Here is a 23,484-nt window from a genome sequence, read left to right on the forward strand (position 1 = left end):
GTACTCAATACAATACATGCACTTTTTCCCATAAATAAAATACATTGTTGATCTGTCTGCAGTGTGTTGGAGTTTAATATGGTTTTCGACACTTCATGTTTTCATGCATCTCACTAACTCTGGTTTCACAGCAGTTTCATAATTCAGCAGCTTGAGGGGATTGTGTTGTTGAAGTAAATTTTATATTCATGTAGTTCAACTGTTGTGGGCAAATTCCTTTGTCTAAATGTTAAAATGGATTTGAAACCACATCAAATCATTTATACTTTAAATGGGCTTCACATAATGTGACATAGTTATATTAATGTTGTTGACAATTAGTGTACACATCTCTTGAACTAGAGATTGACTGCTGAATTTCAAAATTCTCCATAAAATTTGATGCTACAGTCATAATGCGATTTCACAATAAGCAACAGTGTGATATTGGCAAAACCATTTACTCAAACATGAAGCAGGAATTGTTAATATTGACTTTCATGAAGACAGTTGTATTGCTTACGCTAACTGACTGGAGTGAAGAGAAATGTTCTAACTGTTAACATGATTCAAGGATCTGGCACACTTACACACAGTTTAATGATAAATCTGTAGTTTCATCTTGTTCTTTCTCTTTTCCTGTGAGTCAGAGTGTTTTAGAACAAAACAATATGGTTTGGCATGAATTTAAAAAAACTCAAAAGTTTTGCAAATTTGGATCAAAATTCAATGACTGTTCTTTTTCGCTTTCAAAGAAATCTACCAGAGCATTCCACACTAAGACTGAAGAAAATATAGCGTTGTAAAGTTTAGAAAGTAGAGTTTATATCTAGTGAGGACTAACACTTTAAAATTCACTCAGCACAGGCACTGAGAGTGGAATGTGTTGAGTCTTCGGGTTCATTCAGCCCCTAAATGGTATAGCATAAAAAATCTTACTGGGAAAACAATACAAACTTTATTATTACAACTATTTACCAGTTATGTGAATATGACTTGTGTTACTACCGGCTCCTTCATTACTCTGTTCAAATTCTCAAGATGCCATCAAAATATGACGTGCTTGTTGCATTCAATCACACATTAAGCTTTTTAGATCTTTTCAGACTCATATACTCCCCCTCCACAATTCTTTTTTTCCTTACAATTATTGTTTTACATTTCACATGATCCCATCTCTCCCAAAGACTTTGACTTTATAAATTCAGATGATCTGAATATTTCAGTAATGTTCTAAATGTGTTCTCTTCAGACTTGGCATAATGGTAATTTGTTGGTAATAAGATGGTAGACTTAGATTTTCATCCTAATGATCTGAGATCTATAATATTTTCTTGAATTGGAGGGTCTTTAACTTTTTATATTTCTCTCATGAAAAATTAGTGACTTTTTGAAGTTGCTTGTGTGGTTCTTACTATAGAAGCTGGATGTTGCAGCTGTTTTCTTTGCAGGATGTTGGACCTTTGCATGTGGTTTATCTCTTGTTAGTGATGTTGTATAGAGTTGTATATGGACCACATTTTTCATTAGTGTCAATGGAATGCTTTTCCTATTTCACATATAGTCTTGTGCTGAAATATACAAACATTACTCCAATTACTTGAATATTGCAGGCTTTTACCTTCCTTCTCAATGATCAAGTTATTGGTGAAACTATCATGTTCACTCCCACATTTTTTTGTTACTTGGAGATTACTTCTTGCTTGATGTGATACTCTTTACTATTGTTTGGGAAAGTGGAGAGGCCAGATATTTTGCTTGATCTTTTTCATTCCTAATTATCTCAGCTTCTAATGACAGGCTTTAGTTTGGAGCAGATAGTTGTTTAATGTTCAGTGTAGCAATCTGACTTCATTTACTTGTAGATGGCTCGATTGTTGGTCTATCATTGCACATCATCTCAAGTGATGGAAATGATTCAGTTGCTGCCTTTTCACTTGGATTTAGTCTCAAATGTTGTTGCCACTTGGAGTCAGAACTCTATTCAGTTTTGATAGTGGAGAAAACATCTCAGCCATACCACAATAGTCTCACCTTTTCATTATTCCAACATAACTAACCTAAGGGTTCACTTTTTTGTTTAATTTCCACTGAGTTTCTGGAGACTAGTATAATTTCATATTGGCTTGACTTAACATTTTGTGTAGAACATTTTCACTTCTGAGTAAGTTTGAGATCAATACCATTCTTCTGTTAAGTCATGATAATCCTTGGTGGTGAATTACATGTCTGGTGTCCCCTAGGTAGGAGAGTTGCTTGTAGCAAGCATTTAACATTCAATATAATTTCTCCAAACCATATAGCTGAGCTTCTTATGGCTGTAAGCAGTACTTTGTCAACCGGAACTCACTATCTGATAACATTGTAACACTTGCTCCCGAGTCTAACTTGACATTTGTGAAATGCCCATTGACATAAATATCTGCCTGCTAAATACTTGGGCTGGTTCACTGATTTCCCTTAAGCAAACTTTCAGGTTATTTTCTACTAAAGACTGTTCCACTTCAATTATCTCTTTGTATGGGTACTTCTTTGGTCTTTTGCTTTTTTATGGCAACTTCCTGCTTTGACACATTTCTCACAATGCAAGCAGTCATATTTTAAAACTGGGCACTGTTTGTGTGAAGATTCTTTGGTCCATAGCATTGGCAATGTCTTTTAATGTCTGATATCTGCTGCATTGACTTTTCTTGTTTTTTTTACTTTGTGGTTTGTACCTTAGGCAATGAAGATATTCCATTGAGCTCCTGTACCAAGTTTTATTCTCTCCTTTTAGAATTGATCTGTTTTTCATCCAAAACTCTGCTTTACTCACTACCTGAATGATTTTCTCTGGAGTAAAGACTTAATAAATCTGACCACAGCTCAGGGGCTGGTTAACTCACTTGGTCAGATGGTTGGTTTGCATTGGGGATTGATGCCAATAATATGGGTTCAACTTCCGCACCAGCTGAGCTTACCATGAAGGGCTCTCCTTCTCAACCTCTCACCTTGCCTGAGGTGAGTTGACCCTCAGGTCAAACGCCATCAGTCATCTTTCTTGTCTCTCTAATGGAAGAGTGGCTCTCTGCGTTTATGGTAACTTTACCTGACCTCGTGTTGCCTACAACATTCCAGTCTCTTCTGAATTTCACTATAGTAGCCTCACTGTCAGGTCCGAAATGTTTTCTGTGTTATTCTTTGAATTTTTTAAAATGTTGGATCTTACTATGAGCGACGTGGACTTTGCTGTTATCAGTAATTACAGTCTTATGGGCCATGAATTGTTTTCTAGTTATTTCATGAAAGCTTAAGACTGATTTTTCTTAGCTCTCTTAGAGCTGGTCAGTGCAGCACAGTATGTTGTGGCAGGGTCTAACACTGCCACCATGTTGTGTGTGCGTGAGTTTCTTCAAGCCTGAAGTAGTAGTGCATGGATGAGGGTAGCCACCTTTTTTTGGTCCAACTGGAAGAGTGTTGCTGAGCAAACAACTTAAAATTTATTACATTAGTGCAACAATTTAGTGTTTACAATAACATGATGTTTATTAATACAGAGACTGCAGGAAGAATGTTAGACTCGGATCAGTCTCCTGTCAGCTCCTATTGTTTTACCCAGAGACTCATGCTATTGTCACAGATGGTGGTGCTAACTCCATCAATCAATGTTAACCCTTTTAGACACAGAACACAATCCATTCCATTGTATATAAGAGTATGAGAAATTTTACTCTTCATCGCTAAATATTTTTCATTAACAAACTTCATTTTGTTTTTGTGTTCTAGGTTTGTCTTCCTCTTTAAATAAGAGTTGGTTACTTTTGATTTTTTAAGTTTTCCCTATTTGTCGTCAGCACTAATCAGTACATTATGGAAAAGGTCAGGATCACATGCATAGAACACCTATCTCATACACAGTTTAAAAATCACACAACACCAGGTTATAATCCAATAGGTTTAATTGGAAGCACACTAGCTTTCGGAGTAGTGCTCCTTCATCAGTTGATTGTGACAATCAGCTGATGAAGGAGCGATGCTCCGAAAGCTAGTGTGCTTCCAATTAAACCTGTTGGACTATAACCTGGTGTTGTGTGATTTTTAACTTTGTACACCCTAGTCCAACACTGACATCTCCAAACCATATCACATACACAGCAGCGTTTAGCTGTCCACACTGCTAAAAAAATTCTAAAGTTGCTGGAATGGTTGATTTACTGTGAATCTGAAGGGATGGGTTTCTGCAAGTAGTAGGGAGTTGGATTAATCAAGGTTCAAGGAATCAAATCTATTGATTGTTTGAGGATTCAGTTCTATCAGAGAAGTTCTGAATAAGCTTTAGTTCCCCTTCAATTGATGGAACACTACATAATATACAACACATTTTCTGTTACAAATTAAGTTAATACTTGTGTGTGCTATGTTGCAGGTATGCAGCCAGTGATGTACTCTGTCCATGAGGCATTGTGTGGAAGACCACATTGGATTCGTGTGGGTTCTGATATCTACTATTACAAGTATGTTTCTTCTGTTATTTGTTATAGAGTTTAAGTTAGATGCAAAGTAATAAAATTCCAGGACAATTAGTCACCCTTGAAGCTAAGTTGATTAAATATGTTTTCTGGGCTTGTGATCTTTAGTGAATGGTGTTAAAGGAGTGATTTTGACAGCTTTATCTTGATTTTAACTTAGACTTTTCAGCAATATTTTGAACAAGGAAATAGGGAAGTGAGCTTCGTGACATGGAATGCCTGTTTCTGTCAGGCACTACCCACTCTTGTAGTCACTGTCCAAATGTTGTCCAGCCCCAGTGGTGTCTGACTGATCATCGTTCTGTGGACACTGCTCATTCTTCAGCTGCGAAATGGACATTGCCTGTTCACATTGTGACACCTCCCTCACAGAAGTTGATACATACATAATAGCTGCCTCAGTTCCTTTTACCTCTGTCAACATTAGGTGGGCACTCGACTTGCCTGCTGTCATTTGAAGTCTTGCATTTTGTGAATGAATGCTTCTCTTGTCGTCTCTTTAAAGATTGTGTGGCCTATTTTGATGCATCATTGCCTTCCTTTAATGGGTCATTCTCTAAGCATTCCTTTGTGAAGACTGATTGCAGTTTTTATTCGCTGTAACAATAATGGCAAACCACAAGTAGAAATTATGATACCTTCCAATATGAAATTTTTTAGTTTGTTAAATTTTCAACTTTATTGCACAGACTGTTTGATGCTACTGTACATGTGACAAGTATCCTAAGCAGAAGGAGATCCTGGCTTTTTTCATAAGGTGCTATATTGCTGATTAGTGCTGATAACAAATGGGGAAGACTTAGAAACACAAAATAACCAACTCTTCTTTAAAAAGGAAGACAAACCTAGGAACAAAATGAAGATTTTTGATGAAAAATATTGAACGGTGAAGAGTAAAATTTGGTAGGGCCAAAGGAAGAGAAAGAAATCCACAATATTGATTGAAGACTGAGAAAATCTTCATGGTAGATCTCCATCCCTCCATTGTTATCCTGGTGGGAGATGGTAAACCTGTGTGTCAGCTATATCAAATCTGAAGGTGCATTAATCATGACACGCACGTGGAAATAGTCACACAGTTTTTACCGGCTTGGAAGGGTTTAAGATATAATTATTACCATTGATAATTTTATATTGGAGTTTATTTAGGAATGGGAGAAAACAAAACCTGGAAAACTAGGGGAAAGCAGTGGTGTTGTGGAAACGTTACTGGATTAGTAACACAATCCCACATTATTGTTCTGAGGATTTGAGTTTGAATCCCTTTGTAGTAAGTGGTGAAATTTTAACTCAAAAGTTTGCATTAAAAAGCTGGTCCCATAATGACCATGCAGCCACAGTCAATTATGCTAAAAAAGACCATCAGGTTCACTAATGTCATAGAGTCATAGAGATGTACAGCACAGAAACAGACCCTTTTGTCCAACTTGTCCATGCTGACCAGATGTCCTAACCTAATCTAGTCCCATTTGCCAGCACTTGGCCCATATCCCTCTCAACCTTCCTATTCATATACCCATCCAGATGCCTTTTAGATGTTGTAATTGTAGCGGCCTCCACCACTTCCTCTGGCAGCTAATTCCTAAATGCAGCACCCTCTGTGTGAAAAAGTTTCCCCTTGGGTCTTTTTCCTCTCACCCTAAATCTATGCCCTCTAGTTCTAGACTCCACCACCCCAAGGAAAAGACGTTGTCTATTTACCCCCTCTATGCCCCTCATGATTTATAAACGTCTATAAGGTCACCCCTCAGCCTCCATCGCTGCAGGGAAAACAGCCCCAGCCTATTCAGCCTTTCCTTGTAGCTCAAATCCTCCAACCCTGGCAACATCCTTGAAGGAGAAAGATCTACAGGTGATTCCACACCAACTGCAATGTAGTTCACCCTCGACTACCCTTTAGGTAATTGGGGTTGAGGAATAAGTTCAGACTCCTCAGTAATGCCAGCATCCCATCCATGAATAAAATCCGAAATAAAGATAAAATCAGGAAGTATAACATTACCATGCCGAAACTTATGAAAATTATTGTGACTTTCAAAAATGAAGCACTTAATTCTGAGATGGGTCTCCTCATTCGGATTCTCAATTTCTGCTAACATTGTCAAAAATGGCCAAATTGAAAGTCAAAGGAAATTTGAGAAAGAACATGAGTGTCACGTGTATCAAAGTGATATGACCGTCTGAATTTATGTAACATTCTTCTCACTTTGTTGTACGATCACAAATGAACCTGGGGATGGTTTGCACTGATGGCTTTAGGATTGGACATTTTTATCCATTCATTTGCAGGATGTTGGAGTTGGTTGTGTCAGAATTTATTGCTCATCCCTATTTGCCCTTGAGGAATTAGCGGTGAGCTGCCTTCATGAACCACTGCAGCATTTTGATCCAGCTGGAAATGATAGTATCTCTTCAAGTCAGGATGGTATGTATCTTGGAAGGAACTTACAGGTGTTTCCATGTATCTGTTTTTCTAGGTGGTAGCAGGTGCACATTTGGAAGTTGCTGTCGAAAGAGCTTTGATGAGTTGCTCTAGTACATCCTGTAGATTGTACACACTGTTCACATGGTATGTTGATGGTGGTCGGAGTGAATGCTTATGGATGTGGTGCCAATCAACTGGGCTACTTTGCGCTAGATGCTGTTAAGCTTCGAGTGTTGTTGGAGCTGAAGTTATCCAGACAAGTGGGGAGTGTAGCATCACACTCTTGACATGTGCATTGTAGATGGTGGACTATGCTTTGAGGAGTCAGAAGCTGAATGACTCATTTCCAAATCCCCAGCTCCTGATCTGTTTTTGGGAGCTGGAATATTCACATGGATGGTCCAGTTCAGTTTCTGGTCAATCACCCTAGAGTGTTGACAATGGGGGATTCCGTGATGGTAGTGCCATTGAATGTCAAGGTGTGGTGGTTTGGTTCTCTCTTGTTGGTGATGATCATTGCCTGGAATTTGTGAGGTGTGAATGTAATTTGCCACATGTCAGCCCAGTCTGAATATTGTTCAGATCAAGCTGCATGTGGACACAAATGCTTCAGTGTCTGAGGAGTTGTGAATGGTGTCAAACATGGCATTTTCTATCAGTGAACCTCTTACCTTCTAATGGAGGAAAGGTTATTCATGACATACCTGAAGATGTTGGGTCCCAAATACTAAGCTGAAGTACTTCCATAGTGAGTCTATATGAGTGAGAGCATATCAGTCCCATTATAAGACACACATGATTCTTGTCTTTTTTAAAAAGAAATCTCGAGATTGTTGATTAATTTGTAGGAATTTAATTCCTATCAATCCTGAGAACCACTCTGTCTGTGACCCTCACTCTCTAGGATCACACTTAATGAGATCCTTGTAGATTATCCTGGACTCTGCCAGCAGACTGAAATCTGATGATTCGACAAATGAACTATAAGCCTGTAAACCCCTGCATCCATTTTGATAAAAATAATTAACAGCATTACTTCCAATGCTGATCTCTCTCATGTTGCTGCTTGATTTCTTTTAATTAATCCAAGTTTAATGCATTTCCATCTATCGCATGAGCCTGATCCTTAAGCAGCCATCTTTATGTGGGAGAAACCGCTTCTGAAAATCCACATACACAACATAATTGGGTTAAAACACGATCAACAACTTAAGCAAAGCAGGTAATGAGCTGAAATATAACAAAGAGCTGCGGTTGTTGGAGATCTGAAACGATAACAGAAATTGCTGGAGAAACTCAATCCATCTGGGGGCATCTGCAGGAAGAAATCAAAGTTTCAGGCCTGGTGACTCTTCATCGGGAAGAGTTTCAAAAAAATAAAATATCCCATGCCCATGTATGCTTTTCAGAAGTTCACCATCCCAGGGAAGTATGAAGTCATTTGTAGGAAGTTTCATTCCATCTGTGATTGGAGCAATTTCAACAACAAGATCATTGACTTTGACTGAGAGCCTTCGGGAGTGCAGCCATTAACTTCTCATCTATAGCTTTCACAGAAAGAATCTCTATGGTGTGGAAACAGGCTCTTCAGCTCAACAAGTCCACACCAACTGTCCAAAGAGTAACCCACCCAGACCCATTCCACCTATCTTATATTTACCCTTGACTAATGCACCTAACCTACATTATGGCAATTTAGCATGGCTAATTCACCTAACCTACACATCTTTGGATTGTGGGGGGAGGAAACCGTAGCACCTGGAGAAAACCCACGCAGACACAGGGAGAATGTGCAAACTCCACATAGTTGCCCAAGACTGGAATCGAACCCAGGTCGCTGGTGCTGTGAGGCAGCAGTGCTAACCACTGAGCAACTGTGCCGTGTCTGCAGGATCTGTGGATATTTTCATACTTGGACTATGTGTGCTTCCATTTAAATAAAAGCTTCCTTTATAGCTGAGTGAAGGAGGCCTTAGTTTACACAAAATTACTCACCTCGGTGGGAACAAGTGTCGGACCTTGTTAGCGTATTTGGTAATCACCTTTAAACAACTATCTCTAAATGATGTATGTATGTTTACAACTTCTCAGTTAACTAACTTAAGGAAGACGCTAGTATTTTCTTTAAACCATATGACCTATGTTGTCTGTTTTCTGGTGCTATGAAAATTGTTCACATCAATGCAAACACGTTTGATGCAGCAATTGCAAGGTTTTGACTAGCAAAGAGATGTAATTATGATGGAGGTGCTCTTATTGAAAAATGCCACCACATTCATCTCTGAAGTAGACCTATGCAAGAAAAGAAATCACATAGTTTGACAAATGCTTACATACAGGAGAAAATAATGGATTGAAGCAATTGAATTCATGAAACAAATGCATTCTGCGAATACTCGCAAGCTATATCTCAACAAACATCATGTAATCTTGCATGTGCTTACTCCTAAGTGACTATGTGCAAACCTGAATACGTTACATCAAAAAATTCCTTTTCAGCGAGAATTGAGGTCTTAACTTTATATTCATGATCATAACAAACTAATGATAAAGCCAGATTTCCAAAGCAAAAAGCAACTACTTTACTGAAAGTGAACTTTTTGTATTAATAAAACTATTAATTTATTAATTATCAAGACCCCTTTTTTCAGTGCAAACATGAACCAACTTGAACCAGGAGAGGCTGTAGATCACCTAGTGCGGCAAAAATCTCCACACAAGACATAAAATCAAAGTAAGCACATTGGTGAACTCCTAAAGTATGTCAAGAATGAAAATTGAGTCCAAAATAAATGGCTACAACACAACAAGGAAGCTATGAAGACCCCAACCCAGATAGTTGTTTGAGATGAGTCGATTTATTTGAAAATATCAATCTGCTCAGTGAGGGATACAACACGTCCTCAGGCTCACAACAATCTTGTAAGTGCCAGATGGTTTCATTATTAACAAGTGTCCAATATGGTAATAGCATGGAAACTGTAATTGCAATATGATCTTTAAGCTCTTTCTCAAAATTCTTTTCTTTTTGCAAATATTTAAACTCACAAAATAACCTGTGTGCGTTAATCTTCTATACTGGAACAGAATCAATTATTTTGTACAACTCTGATTTGATGTCTGCAGTAAATCTCCTATAATTCCAGCCCATATGTGGTTCAGAATAACGAATAGGACAATGTTCTTCATGTTTCCACAGATGAGCCTCTTTCGCCCAAACAACCCAGATAGAGTTACCATCAGAAAGGATGGCAGGAAGGAGATCCATGGGAGAATATTGAATCCTCAGATTTTGGGGAACCAGTCAGACCCACGAATGATGCTCTAACCTGTGTTCATACTCCCCACTGGTGTCACAGGACGTACGTATCACAGGAAACCGTCTCTTCAGTGACATACAGAGCCCTTCGGACTACAATACCAATTCTAATTGTTGAAGGATAATGTGCAGGTTGGAAATATGAAGATACACACTGGCTTGGAAACTTTACACAATCTATTTAGAATAGTAAAACAGTACTGTCAGGACTGTAACGAGGTCAACCAGGTGGCCTGCATAGAATATGAGTTCCCTGATTAGGACTGTTAACCTGGTCCAACAGGGAGCCCTGGCTGACAGTAGAGTTAAAGTGCTGTTCACTCTGAGAGCTGGCTCTGAGGATACTGGACCAGTGTCAAGTACTATGCACGTATAAATAAAGGGTGACTTGGTGATGGGATACCGGCCTCTGTGGAGTTATTTCAGTGGTGATGAGAGAAAAAAAAACAGCTCCTGAAGAAATTCTCTTTCAACAGCCATCTTTTGAGTTGGGTTAAGCACTTTTGGCATCATGCTGTAATTTAGGAAACTTCACTCATTCGATCCTGCTGCTGAAGACTGTGCCCTGATGTGGAAAGAATGCATTTTTTTTATCCGGGCAGATGAAAATCAATGAGTAATTCTCCTAACAGCTTGTGGATCTGCAGTTTTTCGGTTATTAGGAGATTGACATTTCCTAGAGGTACCAGAAGCTAAAACCTTTCAAGAGTTGACAAATTTAGATAAGGAATATTATGACCTTAAGCTACATATAATTTTGTGAAGCTATTGGTTTTACTCGGCAGTTTGAGAGCTGGGGAATCCATGTTGGGATTTTTGACAAGGTTAAGATGCTTGGCAGAGGAACATGACTTTGGTTTAACCCTTAATGAGATGCTGAGAGACTGGGATTTTGTGGGATTATTGATGTAACCATGCAAAAGTGCCTATTAGCTAAAGCTCAATGGGACTTCAAAAAGGAAGTGCAATTGGTTTCATTATTAGAAAATACAGCACGTGGAGCATGGGAGCTACAGGACATGTTGATAGAAGTGGACACCCTCATTAATCCAAATGAGCTTGGGGAAAACCACTTGAGTAAAGACAATTGCATAGCCTCACCCAGGACACATCCTGAACAGAGGGACTCTGGGTCAACCCACAGCAAAACCCCAAAACAAAGCCAAGTCTCAGCCAAACAGTTTACATTTTCTTCAGGCTCTGGGCTGACAAACCATTGTAGTTTCTGTAGGTATGTGGACTCGTCACAGCAAAAGAGTCCAACTAAGCGTGAATGGTGTAAGAGAAGTCAAAGGTTGGTATCCAGGAGAGTGCACACCTTGGAAAGTCCACCTACATTTAGTTTGGAACAGTTAAATTGTTCAGCAATATCCAAATCCAGAGGTGAGTTTGGGCCCATTATGAGACCTGGCAGCATTGGCAGTGGCTGCAGGGGTGAGATGGGCCTGAAGTGGACTCATGGAGGGTGGTGGAGTCTAGTTTGGGCCGGTATGGTGCCCAGCTGCATCAGTGGCATCTGCATTGGTGAGATCCAGTCAGGACTCATAGTGACATGGATATCGAGTGGAGGCAAGATGGCGCCAAACAGTGGGCGACTTGCATTCCAATGGCAGTGGCGTGGCGAAGGGACTCAGGCCTGGCCACCAGGTTCATGGCAGCGCACTTAAGATAGAAATACATTTTTCTTTTTTTTTATCTTCCTGTCTTTATATTCAATGTTTTGATTTATTTTTCCGTGTTTTAAGATGGCGCCAGGGAATGGTGACTCTATACAATACTTTTCACCGTATTTTGTAAAAAATACACGTGACAACAAATAAACGAATCAGGATGAATCAAAATAGAAATCTGATTAAATGGTCACCTGATTCTAATGGAGGTTGGTATTGCTGTGGATGTGTCAGTAATTGCAGAAACAGTCTTTAACAAAATTCACTTTGGACTCATACCCTTACATTTGTGTATGGCCTTGTTACACTAAGAACCTATATCGGGGAACTGTTACTAATGAAGGGGACAACTTTGGTTCTGGTCTCGTATGAGAAGCAGCTAGTTCAGTTACCACAGTTTGTAGTAAAAGGCTCAGGGCCATGCCAGATGGGGCAAAATTAGTTGAGAAAGATTCACTTGATTGGTTCAACAGTTTTTGGTTAGATAATGGCTGCCTAAGTGAAGTCCTAATTAACTACTTGGAAGTTTTTCAGGAAGGTCTAGAGACTGTCAAAGGAACCAAGGTCACCTTGCATGTTCGGCAAGGCCTGCCCAGTGCCATTTGCCTTGTGGATAAGACTAGAGGCAGAAATCAGGAAGCTGGAACTTGAAGGACTAATCAAACCAGTCAGATTTTCAGAATTGACAGCACCGGTTTGTACCTACTGTGTAGACTGATGGGTTGGTTCACCTTTGTAGGGATTTTAAATGCTGCAGGTAAAAGGTAAACAGCCTTTTGCAGCTGGATAAAGATTTAATACCTCACTTAGAGGATTTATATGTAAAGCCGGCAGTGGCTGCCCTTCATGAAGCTGATCGTGAGCCATGCTCAACTGCAACTGGGGTTAGTTGAGAATTCCCAGAGGTCTGCTGCAATTAATACCCATAAGGGTTTGTACCAATATATGAGACTGCCTTCTGGGGTATCGTCAGCCTGTGCCATTTCCCAGCAGGAGATGGAGAACATTTTACAAGATCTACCCAGGTTGCCATTTATCTGAGTGACGTACTGATAATAGGGAAGACTAATAAAGAGCACTTAGAGAAAGTAAGGGATTCACTGATGGTAATGCCAGGTAGTAAAGGAAGTTTTGGCGGTTATCTTTGGTGTGAGAAAGTTCCACCAATTGTTTTACAGATGTAAATTTGTAGTAGTAATGGATCACAAGCCTCTGCTTGGGCTACTTAAGAGGACAGGACTATGCAGCCCACAGCTTCAGGTTGAATTCAGCAGTGGCCTCTCATTCAAAGAATGTACAATTACAAGTTGGAACACCATCTGGGAGGCCAAATAGCAAATGTGGATGAGCAAATTCCCCCGGATGATGCACTGTCAGTGGTGTTGCCATTGAAAGAGTCAGTCATGGTTTTAAACTTTCTGGACACACTTCCAGTCACAGCTGACAATATCAGACATGGGACACAGAAAGATCTCGTCCGGGCAAAACTTAAACAGCTGGTGGTGATGAGGGAAACCAAAGGGCTGTCACAATCAAAACTGAAACCTTTTCGGTCCCGGAGAGATCAGATCACTGTAGATAGTGGCATATTATTCTATGGAACAAGAGTAACTCTCCAGAGCAAAAATCGCTGCCAGATACTGGTGGAACTCCACCAGGATCATCCAGGGGTTTCCAAAATGAAGATGTTGGCGAAAAGTTATGTCTGGTGGCCAGGATTGAATGCAGATGTCGCTGTGTTGGTGGGGTAGTGCCCAGAGTGCCAACAAGACAAAAGTTACTGCCAGCAGCTCTCCAATGGCCAGGCAATCTCCGGACTCGGTTACACATTGACAATGCTGGCCCTTTCATGGGCTTAGCATTCTTAGTCATTGTGAATGTCTTTTCCAAGTAGTTGGCTGTGAATTGAGGTCATTTGTCAAACAAGGCGGTGATGATAGAAAGTCTACCAGCAGCTTTTGCTGCATGGGCCTGAGGAAGTGTTGGTCACAGACAATGGGCCATCATTTACCCAGGAGGGAATTTGTGTATACCCTAAGGTCAAAGCAGCATTCAGTAAATAAGATCAGCTCCATACCTACCATCACCCACCAGTCTAGCAGAAAGAACGGTCTAACATTTGAAGGCAGGCTTAAAGAAACAGCCAAAAATTGTGGCGCTGGAAAAGCACAGCTGGTCAAGCTGCATCTGAGGAGTAGGAGAGTCGATGTTTATCAGGAATGAGGTGGTGGCCCAAGGGAGCTAAAAGATAAATGAGAGGGGGGTATGGCTCAGGGGAAAGGAAGATACAGATTCCAGTATCACCGAAGATCAAACTGTTTTGGTTCCTATTCGATTATTGGATCACCCGTCATGCAACTACTGGATAACTCCAGCAGAGTTACTAATGGGGCGAAGATGCTGCACCAGGACTTTTGAAGGGGGGACATTTAGGAATGCCAACACCAGACACAAGACTCCTCTAAGCCAGAGAGACAGTTTACTTCATTGGATGAAATTTGGTGCCGAAAACACAGAAATGGCGCTGCCTGGGTACAAGGCATACTCGGCACAAGATCAGGTTCCGTGACGGTCTTTAGCAAGGACTTTGGACAGGAACAAAACATACCGGGCTTCTCAGAACAGCTGGAAATGCTGCCGGAATCTGTGGGCTCTCCCCCTCTGTCTAGTGTCGATGAAACCTCGGAATCTGAGATGGACACAGCGGATGTCGCAGCCTCAATGTCTTTACCGCCTGACGAAGAGGTGGAATTTCTTCAGAGATGTTCTGGGTGCAGGAGGCAATCTACATTCTGGTAAATATCCCCTGTATCTGAGGCTCAGTTTGGAGGATCCAGACCTGATGCAAAGACCCCCCAGGAGAGGCTACAAGAGAAAGTACAGGCGTAAGTGCCTGGATTTAAAGGGGGATGGATGTCATGAGTGTTACAGGGTTAGCCAGGTGGACCTCATGGAATATAAGTCCCCTGATTGGGGCTGTTAACCTGGTCCAATCAGGGAGCCTTGGCTGACAGATATAAACAGGAGTGTCAGATGTTCTGTTCACTCTGAGAGCTGGCTCTGAGGGGGCTGGATCAGAATCAAGGATTCTCCACATGTAAATAAAGGGTGACTGGTTGACGGGATGTTGGCCTACCTGGAGTTATTTCAGATACATATAACAGTTCAGTTTGAAATGCTTGTGATATTACTTTTTAATCTGTGTTTCACATTTCAAGATGAAAAATAAGGAAAGGACAACAATAATTTGAAAAGCAGAGAAGCTTCCCAAGAACAGGAAATTCAAAAATCCCTGTATCCTTTTACTTGGCTTAATTAATGACTTGCCAAAAAAAATAAACAAAAACACGACTGTATTACAGTTACAATTGATCTCTGAATGACCTTGCTATGCATTTGCCTCATTAGTTATATACTACTGTCTTACAGTGATGCATTTCAGCAGCAGCAGTAAATCCTGCACTGTTGCTGTCTTTTTCAACGAGCATGTCAAATGGTTTGTTGTGAGTATTGCCACAGGCGATATGTGAGTATTGCATACTTGGGATGATACTGCTGGTTGAGCAGATTGGCTCTGCAGTCAATTTACTCATCACTCTACTACAAGCTCAGTCAGTGTTCCTACTGTGAAGGTTGGCCCTTCATTGAGTGCATCATCCTAGAAAATCCTTTGACCAATAGGACCTCACAAAGCTCTGTATTCAAGATATTCTGTTGTCTTTCTTCTTTATGATGATGTGTATCGCAGACTGTGCAATATGACTGGGTTACATATTGCTAATTACCCTGCAGAAGATGACCGTGAACACTCTACTTGTAGATTAGTTCACAAGAACTGTCATATGAAAACATGACACAATTAGTGAATGTTAGAATCAGACCAGGGTAGATTTATTCAATCCCACCAACTCCCCAGCCTTAGAATGAAACCTAGGACTGTACTAAATTGCTTAAGCCTAATTCTTGAATCTCTAGGATTTCTCATCTCAGGCATTTTTCTTGGCTAGTGGTGTTTCCTACTGCAAGGTTGCCACCAGGCAGTGCATAATGGTGACAGAAAGAACAGGAAAGTGAACAGTAGTTACTAAGTCACTACACTAAGATTAAATGAAGATTGGGGTATACAGTAATAGCTCTCAATAGACCCCTTACCCTCATCAAGCCATTGGCCTACGCACTGTCACCATCCCCTGTGAGTCAGCAGGAGATTGATGGAAGGCTGTGGCTGGCACTTATTTTGGAAGAAGCTCATGCTTCTCCATGGTCTCCCTACTATAGGAAAGATGTTATGAAACGTGGAAGGATACAGAGAAGATTTACAAGGATGTTGCCAAGGTTGGAGGGTTTAAGTATAAGGGAGAGGCTGAATAGGCTGGGGCTATTTTCCCTGGACCTTTGAAGGTAGAGGGGTAACCTTTTGGAGAGACATGGATATAGTGGATAGCCAGGTTCTTTTCCACAGGGTAGAGATGTCCAAAACTGGAGGACATAGGTTTAAGGTGAGAGGGGAAAGACTTAAAGGGACCTAATGGGGCAACGTTTTCACACAGCGGGTGGTGCATGTTTGGAATGAGCTGTCAGAGGAAGTGGTGGAGGCTGGTACAATTACAACATCTAAAAGGCATCTGGATGGGTATGTGAATAGGAAGGATTTAGAGGGATATGGGCCAAGTGCTGGCAAATGGGACTAGATTAGGTTGGGATATCTGGTCGGCATGGACGAGTTGGACCAAAGGGTCTGTTTCTGTGCTGTACATCTCTATGACTCCATAACTCTATCTCAGGGAAGCAATTAGGATCCTGGCACAATGCTAATAGGGTGAGGACCTTGTCCTCCGAGTCTGTATATATTTTGTTTTGACTTCTGCATGTGGGAGGCAGGTTGTGTATTTTTCAGTTCTTTTTCCCGACAGCATTGAGTGAGAATTGGAAAGAAATGGCCATTGTGCAGTGGTGGCAGATGCCTTGCCTCCAGTTCCAGCTCTGGCTATTTTTCAGTAGAGAAGGATGCAGGTGGGGAACCTCAAACACAGTGTTTCGAAGTTATTGCTCTAAATCTGGAAGTGGACATTTCAGAACAGCTGCAATTTTCAGGACACTCTTCTGAATCACATCTGGTGAGTGAAGGCATGAACCCAGGATGTGAGGCAGGAAGAGTTTAAAAGGTAAGTACAAATAACCTTGCCTCCTTTATTGTTCAGAATGAAATGATATAGTCTGAGTTATATCTGCGTTTCGTAAGGAGAGTGATGTCAGTGCTCGGATTGGAAAATGGAAGTGACCATTAAATAGTATACTTGCTGAGATGTTACTTCTTGGAAAACTGTCAAATGGGAAAGCAGCATCACAAAAAAAGAAAGTGTTTAGATTCATTGGAATAGTTGCTCCACGAGGTCATGTGCTGTTCTGAATTATACAACATTGAAGTAAAAAATAGGAGCAGGCGTAGGCCATTCAGTCTCTCAGTCTTGCTTCATCATTTAACAAGATTAGGCTGATCTGCCCCAGGTCTTATTTCCACTTTGAGCCAACTCAGCATAGCTCTCAACTTCCTGATAGTTAACAAATCAAATTCTTTAAATACTTTCACTCATCTAAATCTTCACAACTCTCTGGGATAGAGAAGTTCAGATATTCACTACCCTGGATGGAGGTTTGCTCGCTGAGCTGGAAGGTTCATTTTCAGATGTTTTATCACCATACTAGGTAACATCTTCGGTGAGCCTCCAGACTGAAGGTGTGACCTAGTATGGTGACGAAATGTCTGAAAATGAACCTTCCAGCTCAGCGAGCAAACCTCCATCCAGAACTTCAACTGAGCTACAAACCTTCTCAAAACTCACTAATTCACTGTCCTCTGAGAGAAGGACTTCCTTCACAACTCTGTTTTAAATTAGCATCCCCTTATTCTGTAACTTTATCCCCCAATTCAAGATTGCCCCACTAGTGGAAACATCTTCTCAATATCTATTCTGTCAAGCCCCATGAGAGCACCCCTTATTCTTCTAATATCTAGTGAATAAAGGTCTAACCTGTTTAACCGTCTTTGATGCCAAGATTCAGCCTAGTGAATTTCTTTTGAAAAGCCATCAATGCCAGTACATTCTTGCTTTAAACTATACACATTACTCTTGGTGCAGTCTCACCAACACCCTGTACATTTGTTTTAAATGCTATCATTTTTCAACTCTAACTCCCAAGCAATAAAGGCCAAAATTCCATTTGCCTCTAAATTACTTGCTGCACTTGCAAACCAACTTTTTGTGTTTCATACACAAAAACAGCCAGATCACTCTGCTGTACTTTTTAGGAGTCTCCTTCTATTTAGGTACTAGTCTGCCTTACCAAAGGGCATGATCTCACTCTTTCTTCCATTCAACAACATCTGACAAACTTTATCCTATCACTCAACCACAGTAGTGATCTGGTGGCCCAGTGGTTAGCACTGCTGTCTGACAGTGCTAGGGACCCAAGTTTGATTTGACCCTCAGGTAACTGTCTACGTGGAGTTTGCATGTTTGTCTCATGTCTGTGTTGGTTTCTATCGGGTGCTCTGGTTTGCTCCCACAGTCCAAAGATGTGCGGGTTAGGTGGATTGGCCATGCTAAATTGCTCTTCAGTGTCCAGAGATGTGCAGGCTAAGTGAATTAGCCATGATAAATGCAAGGTTATGGGAATAGGGTGGGGAGGTGGGTATAAATGGGGTGCTTTTCAAAGGGTCTGTGCAGACTCCATAGGGCGATTGCTCTCTATCTGCACTGTAGGGAATCTATGATCTATACATCTTGCAGATTCCTTCTGTTCTCATTACAGTAAGCTCATCCATCTATTTTTGCATTGTTTGCAAACTTGCATGTTTTACACTTTGCTCCCTCCTCTAAGTCCTTAACGTAGATTGTAAATGATTGTGAATTTAGGACTGATCCTTGTGGCCATCTGCTAATTACAACATTGCGACATAAAAAGATCCGTTAAAGATTCTGTGTGAACTGATTCTCAGACCATGCTAATGCATTATTCCCAATACCATGAGTTCCTACGCTGTGCAAGAATCTTTTACATGGTATCTTATTGAATGCCTTCTGGAAATCCACATGCCCTACAGCCACTGATTCTTCTATATCAACTTTGCTTGTTATATCCTCAAAATATTCTATCAAATTTGTCATGCATTATTTCCCTTTTACAAAGCCGTGCTTAATCTGATTCCACAAAGCTTTCCTGAATATCCTGCTAATTCTGGCATTTGCCCAATGACAGATGTTAGACTCACTGGCTTAGAACTTCCTGCTTTCTACCTCCCTCCCTCCTAAAATGAGGATCACATTCGCAGTTTTCCAAATCACAGGCACCTTCCTGGAATCCAGTGAATTTTGGAATATTTTGACCCAAGCCTTTATGATTTGTGCTGTCACTTCTTTTCAAAATTATGGATGCAGGCCATTGGGTCCTGGAGACCTCTTTATCTTTAGTCCCAGTAATTTGGTGAATACTTTATCCCTTGTGATAGAGACTGTTTCAAGATCCTTTTTTCCAATCAGTACCTTGCTTATTTATTAGATTTGAGATTTTTATAATGTCCACCACTATGAAGACCAATACCAAATATTCATTTAACTTACCTGCCATTTCCCTGTTCCATGTTATCAACTCCCCTAGTGCATCCTCCAAAGGTCCTATACTTACTCAACTACTCCCTTTATTCTCATACAGCTGCAGAAGCTGTTTGTTTTTGTGTTGCTTGCCATTTTAGTTTCATAATCAATATTCTCCTTCTTTATTAGCTTTTTAGCCGTCTGTTGCTAGTGCTTAAAAAATTCCTAATCCGCTGGTCTACCACTAGTTTTTGTGACTTTGAAGGCCTTAGTTTTAGTTGGTTTCTCTGTTTGAGCCCCTTTGTTAACCATGTGTGGTTCACCCTTCCCACTGAGTCCTTCTTTTTGCTCAAATAAGTTTTTGCTGAGTGTTATGAATACCTACTTAAATGTCTGTCACTGCTTTCCCGTTTGTCTGTTTTTTCCAAACCTTGCTTTCGGCGTTTTCTTTGTACCTCTGTAATTGCCATTATTCAAGATGAACTAAATTTGAAATTCTTCCATGTTGTGATCACTAGAGGTTCCTTTTAGCTAGGAGGTCTCTTATTAATCTTAGATCATGACTTATTACTCGATATAAAATAGCCTGTTCCCAAGTAGATTAAGCAACAATTTTTGCTCCAAGAAACAATCCCTGATGCACTCTAGAAATTTGTCTTCCATGTTGCCCTTACCCATCTGAAGCGTTCAATTAATATGCAGATTAAAATCGCTCATGATAATTATAGTGCCCTCCTTACATGCCTCCATTATTTCCTGATTTATACTTTGTCTTACAGAGAGGTGACTCCTCAGGGGTCGATAGATGACTCTCACCAATACCTTCTTTCCTTTGCTATTCCTTATTTCCATCCAAATGAATTCCAGATCACCGAACTATGGCATCTGTTTCACTACTCATCATGCCACATATTATTATTTTATTAACAAAGTGCTCCACCTCCCTTTCCTCATTGTTTATTTACCCAGAATATCAAGTACTCTTGAATATTGAATTACCATTCCTCAACCATGTCCCTGTAATAGCTATCAAGTCATTTGATTTCTATTTGTTCCACCAATGCATCTATCTTGTTACAAATGCTGTCTGCATTCAGATCAAGTGTTTGAAGCTTTGATTTTTTTTTGCCATTATTACTTACACTGGCTCTAATATCTGGTCCACTCTTCTGAATATATTTCCCAGCCCTTCCTGTTGTGCTTTGATTTTCATCTGCCTCTTAACTAAGCTGCATCTTGACCCACTTGTTTCTTTTTGATTCTTTAAACTTCCGTTCGATTGAATTCAATCGAATGCAATGGCTAATTATCCTATTCTCTCCATGACTTTTACTCATACCTTATTGAACAGCTCAGCCACCTGTTTGGCTATGTGAAATCTGCGAGATTTACGAAACTTTGAAAGACGACAATTGCTTTTTGAAATGCCTACTCAAGTGTGTAAGAAATTAGAATGTGGATATTAAGATATTTATTAAAATGCTAATGTACGGAATGTAGGGTCTTGGACCTGCACCAAAGGTGTGCCATGACATTCATAAGACACAGAACGTGGAAGGGGGGGGCTCACCTAGATAGTTAGATGATAACTATCGCTGAATGGTTTTGTTTGAATTACAATGGCTGTCTGAGGATTACATGAGAAAGACAAGCATGCCACGTCATGCCTGTAGGTGGCAAGGATAGCTATAAGTAGCAGCAGCAACATTCAAGAAATACTTGTGTATTTTGCAGCTTCATGGGATTTTTAAAAGACTTTCAATTCCTATTCTAGGGGCTGCGAGTTCTGTGTATCGAATGAATATTGGATAATGGGGTTGAGAGCATGAGGGGAGAAGGGAAGCTAAGAGGTGAATGGGCTGAAAAGGATAGTTTGGTTAAGTGGGTGAGAGTGAAGGCGGCTTTATGTTGGTCTGAAGAATTTGCCTGATATAGAGTCATAGAGATGTACAGCATGGAAACAGACCCTTTGGTCCAACTCGTCCATGCTGACCAGATATCCTAATTTGGCCCCATTAGACAGCACTTGGCCCATATCCCTCTAACCATTCCTATTCATATCCCCATCCAGATACTTTTTGAATGTTGTGTTTGTACCAGGCTCCACCTCTGGCACCTCACTCCATACATACTGTTTCTAAGCTGTAGGGAATCTAATCATAAAGGCATGATTTTTGTGGTCTGCCTCAGCACTGGATACACAGCTCCAACAGCAGGCAGAATGCCAGGGTATCCCACCCTTGAGGAGATGAAATTTTCACTTGCTGATATTGTCAGAGCAGAGGCAGGATGTAACATTACAAAAGTTCCCAATTCCCACCTCCATCAAGAATATATCCAGCCCTCTGTGTTCCACTGGGACAAGGGCTGAGAACATCCTCCTCTTCCACTCATGAACTGAACCACAATAGTATTGTGAATTCTGTACATACAGATTTTTTCTACCAGTTGTTTTACAAGTACTATTTAAGGTTGTAATGAGATTCATATCAATATCAAGTAAGTGTGTGGAACAAATAAAAACAACATACTGCTGATGCTAGAGATCTAAAATAAAAACAGAAAATTCTGGAGAAACACCAGATCTGGTAGCAAATGGAGAGAGAGAAACAGAGTTAATGTTTTAAGTCTGGTATAATCTCTGGAGAAAACAATACCAGACTCAAAATGTTAACTCTATTTCTCTCTCCACAGATATTGTCCCACCTCCTGAGTTTCTCCAGCATTTCCTGTTTCTATTTTAGTTTTGCAGAACAAGTGGACACTTTCCTTATTGCATTTAGTTCTTGACGCAAAGGGGTTTATGAAAGGAACTGTTTCCACTGTTTGATTTTCTCATTCAGATTTCAATCTAATTTCTTTTATAGAGTTGAGATTTCTGTGTTTTGCCTGCTATCTTCCCTGTAAATATAACAGTTTCTGGAACATTCAGTAATCGGGTCTTTTTTTTTTCTCTTATGGCCCTTTTGGTTATCAGATTCCAGTGCACGGTTGTGTGGCTAATGTTAATAGCAATAGAGAAACTATTTCCTTGACAGAAACATTTAGTTGCTTCCATTTCCAATTTGCCCATTCAGTGAGATTGTTGATATAACACAGTGCAGTGTTTGCTGCATAAATTGTCTCATACCAGAGTGTTTGAGAATTTCTTCAGGTGACAGTAAATTATGTCTTCATCCATTGGTAGGTAGTGAAAACTCATTTTTTTCAGCTTACAGAGAATATTTGACATGCATCAAATTAAGCCTTTGGGCTGTAACAGAATGTATTTGGAGTGTTATTTCTAGTGGAGGATGGCTCTGCCTGTGTACAATTTGAAGTATGCAGCGTGAATTTAATTTGTTCATGCCACCCCAAAAAACTGAATGGGTGGGAATGTATTCAACCAACACTGGAAATACAAAGTGGTGCTAATAGCCCAATGCCAGATGTTTCCCACACACTGGTCATTTGAAGTAAAATTGCCATGCGTTGTACACTTAACTTTCAATATAGTTACAGCATTACCACTTTGTAAGTTTGGATGACCAGCCATTGTTTGTCCCTTTTGAGAGGGATAAAAAAAACTGTACAGTGAAAAAAATAGCATTATTTCGAGCCTCAACTGGTTGTAATCCAAGTTGTTGACCAACTTGTTATGGGGACATGAGTTCCCATGGCAGGTGGTGACATTTGAATTCCATTAAAATCTGGAACAAAAAGCTAATGTTCTGATAATACTGTCGACCATCATGAAAACACACCTACTACTGGGTGACTGATGTCCTTAGGGGAAGAAAATCTGCCATACGTACCTGGTTTGGTCTACATCTGTCTCCAGACTCTAATGTACAGATTCTTCGCTGCCTTCAGCAATTAGAGATGGGTAGTGGATGCTGATCTAGTCAGTGACATTCACATCCCATGCACAAATAAACAAATCATAGTTGTAAGTTGTCAATATAAGTGGACAAATACTTAATGTGAACATCCTGTTTTTAGAACCTAG

General features: G+C 40.3%; 1 protein-coding gene across 2 annotated transcripts in view; it reads left to right on the forward strand.

Moving 5' to 3' along the window:
• agbl1 (AGBL carboxypeptidase 1) overlaps window positions 1-23,484 on the forward strand; it is a 252,237-nt gene that overhangs the window by 99,745 nt on the left and 129,008 nt on the right. For both annotated transcript variants that reach the window (XM_072565137.1, XM_072565138.1), the window contains one exon: window positions 4,385-4,472. In XM_072565137.1, coding sequence (XP_072421238.1) covers window positions 4,385-4,472 — 88 coding nt within the window. The remainder of the gene's footprint in view (window positions 1-4,384; window positions 4,473-23,484) is intronic.

This window comes from Chiloscyllium punctatum, chromosome 48, assembly GCF_047496795.1.
Source record: "Chiloscyllium punctatum isolate Juve2018m chromosome 48, sChiPun1.3, whole genome shotgun sequence".
Lineage (NCBI taxonomy): Eukaryota > Metazoa > Chordata > Chondrichthyes > Orectolobiformes > Hemiscylliidae > Chiloscyllium > Chiloscyllium punctatum.